Source organism: Rhea americana, unplaced genomic scaffold, assembly GCF_003343005.1.
Source record: "Rhea americana isolate MKP2758 unplaced genomic scaffold, rheAme1 scaffold_197, whole genome shotgun sequence".
NCBI lineage: Eukaryota > Metazoa > Chordata > Aves > Rheiformes > Rheidae > Rhea > Rhea americana.
The window spans coordinates 1,158,077-1,161,787 of record NW_028186116.1 but is presented as its reverse complement, the minus strand read 5'-3'; the positions used below and the strand labels follow the sequence as shown (position 1 = coordinate 1,161,787).

The 3,711-nt window shown below is 67.5% G+C and overlaps 1 protein-coding gene across 1 annotated transcript; it reads right to left on the bottom strand.

The window, feature by feature from the left end:
- Window positions 1–1,210: 1,210 nt before the first annotated feature.
- ZBTB16 (zinc finger and BTB domain containing 16) lies at window positions 1,211–3,705 on the bottom strand. Its single transcript, XM_085303122.1, has one exon. The coding sequence runs from the start codon at window positions 3,583–3,585 to the stop codon at window positions 2,389–2,391; it is 1,197 nt and encodes a 398-aa protein (XP_085159248.1). The 5' UTR covers window positions 3,586–3,705; the 3' UTR covers window positions 1,211–2,388.
- Window positions 3,706–3,711: the final 6 nt, after the last annotated feature.

The following is a 3,711-nucleotide window of genomic DNA, read 5'->3' as shown; positions in this document are numbered from 1 at the left end:
CGACACTGAGCTTCCAGCCCCAAAGTACCCAAGGCAGGGGATTTGCTGGCACGCACCCATGGGAAAAGGGCCAGTTTCGAGGACGGTGCCCACGGAGCGCCGTGGCGCAGGGCACGCGGGGTGCCCGCTGCATCCCCAGGCCCTGGGCCCGCTGGCCACCCAGCCCTACGGGGGGAACTTGCTCCGCCACGGGTATCGCCGCGCAGGGCRGCCTGCCAGCAGGGAAGCTGCAAAAATAACTGCTGGGAAAAGGGGCTTGGAGGGAAAAAAAAAAAGCAAACCCCCCCCCCAAGCCACAATCTGCCGGTGCACTGGGAGGAGACGCGCCGAGCCCTGCTGGGAGCGGGGTCTCCGCCGGGTGCAGCCGCCCCGGAGGGGCTGCAGCGCAGGGGGCATGGAAACGGTTAAGGCCCGCAGTGAATAAATCAAAAGTTCAAGGCTGCGGCCCAGGGCGGCGCATTCCCCCCTCGCCCCTGACGAGAACCAGAGCGAGCCCCAAATCCCCGGCATCCTGCGCGGGGTCCCGGCGGGCGCGCGGGGCCGGGGCGCGCGGGGTCAGCGGGCGGCAGCCCTCATTTCCGGAGCGGGGCGAGCGCCGCGGCTCGGCGGCGCTTCCCGCCCCGGCCCCGYGCCCTGCTTCCCATTAGCGGGTTACGACGCCAGGTGCCACTAATAAGCCCCGTCAGCGAGAGCCGAGAGCCGCCGAGCCTCCTCCCGCCTCTGGAAGCAATCACGGGCCGCGCTCGGGGCCGCTTCCCCGCTCCCCTCGGGGCTCGCCCGCCGCCGAGCCCAAACCCCCAGCGCCTCCAACGCGACGAACAAGTAAAAAGCARCTACTGCGTCGGGCCACCAAAATTAACACTAATAACATCTCGCAGAGCACTTGGGATCTGATTTATCACGTTTATTGCTTTAATGGTACGCTGCATCTGTTTCTCGCTGTGACACGTTGAGCGGTGCCAACGCGCCTAATGGCATTAGCGTTGCAACGCTCGGCTAATCCGCTCGAAGGCGGGCGGAGGAGAGGCTGCGGGCGGGAGCGACAGCAGCAGGACGCCCCGAGGTGCCGCGGCGTCGACGCCGCGCTGGGACCGGGCTCGTCCGGCCCGGCGGCCGCCGCAGCGCGCTGCCGGCCGAAAGCGATAGCGCTTTCCCCCGTAGTGCCCGACCTCACGGCGAGGAGCCGCTCCGCGCCGGGCCGCTCTCTCCGGGAGCCGCGGCGGGTGCCAAGGGTGCCAAGGAAAGGCGCTGCCGATCCCTAGCTTGGCGCCTGCGGTTAGCAGCGACGATCAATGCTAGCGTTAGATTAACTCTGAACTTTTCTGAACCCAAAAGGAAATCTTTCATTAAAAGAAAAAAAAAATTAAAGAGCCACCAGCTCAATATCCACTCGATTAGCCAAAATCACAAGCTCGGTGGTAAACAGGAAAAAACGGACAACTGAGCAGGCTGCCACGCGAGYGGCACCGAAAGGAGCGGGCGCTCCGGGAAGCTCGGCGGAAATCCCGCGCTGCGCTCTCCGCGCGCGTTTCCCACGCTACCGAGCACGGCTCGCGAGGCTCTGGGCTCCCAAACACCCACGTGCGCGCGCGCAAGTACGCGTGCACACCGAACGCACGCGCTCCCCCGTGCAGCCTGAGCCGCAGCCGCCGCGCTGGCGTGCCTTCGGGCCGGGGTGCCGGCAGCACCGCGCCACCTCAGTGGCCGAGGACCATCCCGCCGGACCTCCCGTGCCGCGAGCGAAGTGGCTCCAGCAGGGAATTACCAATCCCAGTGCAGTGTGGATGCTGTTTAACGGCTCCATAAATACAATAAGATCTCGCAAATCCTCTCGCAATGGTAATTTTCACCACGTATTAGAAAGCAAATGCTATAAAAAAGCCACATGAGACCTTGCCTGCACACAAACCACCTTGGATTTAATTTTTTTTTTTAGAGAGCTTATTTGACTGTTGCCCAATCTCTTTTATCATGGACAGCCTTGCAAATCAGGGTAGAACTGGCTTAGAGGACCTGGCTTCCCCTGGCAAGTTCTCCAGCACGAGGCATCTGCTCCGAAAGCAAGGACGGCCAAACAAAGTTTGGCACCGGCGTAAATAACGGGCTCGGAAGGCACGCAGCCCCAGCGGGCGCCAGTCGGCCCCGGGCTCCGCTCGGCGCCCGGAGGGCAGCGCGGGGCGCACCGCYGCACCGCCCGCGGAAATCAACAGCCGCGCTTGTCAAAATAAACCCGGGGGGTCCGGCCGCGCGGGGAGGGGACGGGGGCCGCACGCCCCTCCTGCCCTTCGCCCCGCGCCGGGGCCGCGCGCGCGCCGGGGGAACAAAGGCGCCGGGGCCGCGGTTCGCCGCGCCGGTGCTCCGCGCCGCGCCGGTGCTCCGCGCCGCCGCTCACCTGTGCTGCTCCACCGCCTCGTTGTCCGGCAGCTCGGCCCCGCACACGCTGCACGGCTCGCCCCCGGCTCTGCTCTCCGCTTTCATGCCCGCCGCCAGCTCCCCCAGCTTGCTGAACAGCTCCCGCTGGATGAAGCCCTGCGGCAGAAGCCCGCCGTAGGCGCTGAAGTCCACGGAGACGGCGAGCGCCGGCGGCACGTGGAGGGCGGCCGCCGCCGGGGGCGGCCCGCCGAGCACCGAGTCCGTTTTGTGCTTCGGCAGCACGGCGTAGACGCCCAGGGGCTCGCCGGCACGCTCCGGCCCCGCGGCGGCCTCGGCGGGCGGCTCCGCGCCCTCGTCGCGGGCGTAGTGCAGGTCGCGGGCGCTGGTGATGACGCTGCCGCGGGTCGGCGTGCCGGGGCCCTCTCTGCTCCTGTCGTCCGGCTTGTCGCCGGCGGGAGCGCCGGGCTCCGCGGGGCTGCGCGCCTCCTCCACCTGCATGGCCTCGGCCGGGGGCTCGGCGAGGCCGGGGCGGCGGGCGCCGGCGGGGCGCGCGTCCTCGGGGGGGGCACCCCGCTGCAGGGCGCCCTGCAGCAGCGACTGCCCGATGCTCATCAGGCTGTCCACCGCGGCCTCGGTGGGGCTCATCGCGGAGAGCCCGAAGGACGCGGACGCGGCCGGGCTCTGCTCCGCCGCGGCGCTCTGGCTGGCGAAGGCGCCCTCCTCGCCGGGCTGCCTGGAGGTGAAGAGGCTCTTGAGGTACCTCGGCTTCCTGTCCTCCTCGTCCTCAGCACCGCCGTCCGCCGCCGCGGCCTCGGCGTCGTTGTCCTCGGAAGCCTGGATGGTCTCCAGGATCTTCAGGCACTGCTCCTCCAGGTACTCTATTTCGAGGATCTCGGCCGCGTACAGCAGGTCGTCCAGGTCCTCGACCTTTGCCTGCAGGGTGGCGGTGTAGGCGTACTCCAGGATCTGCTGGAAAGTCTTTGGCGAGAGGAAGTCCAGCGTGTAATGCTGGCTGTTGCGGTGGAAGAGGATCTCGAACATCTTGCTCGTGCACGCCAGCACCGTCCGGTGAGCGTGGAACTCCTGGCTGTCCACCATGATGACCACGTCGCAGAGCGTCCCCGCCAGGCGCATCTGGTTGGCTTTGTGCAGCAGCCCCGTGGGGTGGCAGGGGTTCTGCAGCTGTATGCTGCCCATCTTAGTCACGTCCATGGCGCTGCCCAGGCTCGCTCATGAGGCTGCCTCGCCTCCGCTCGCGCCGGGCACCAGCTTTGTGTGCCGACTCGCTGCGGAAACAAAAGGCGGCGGGGGGAAGCGGGGAGGGGGGAGAAAAGAAAA

What these genes read in the sequence shown, in the direction of transcription:
- ZBTB16 (XM_085303122.1), bottom strand. Translation starts at nt 3,585, where the DNA reads ATGGACGTGACTAAGATGGGCAGCATACAGCTGCAGAACCCCTGCCAC.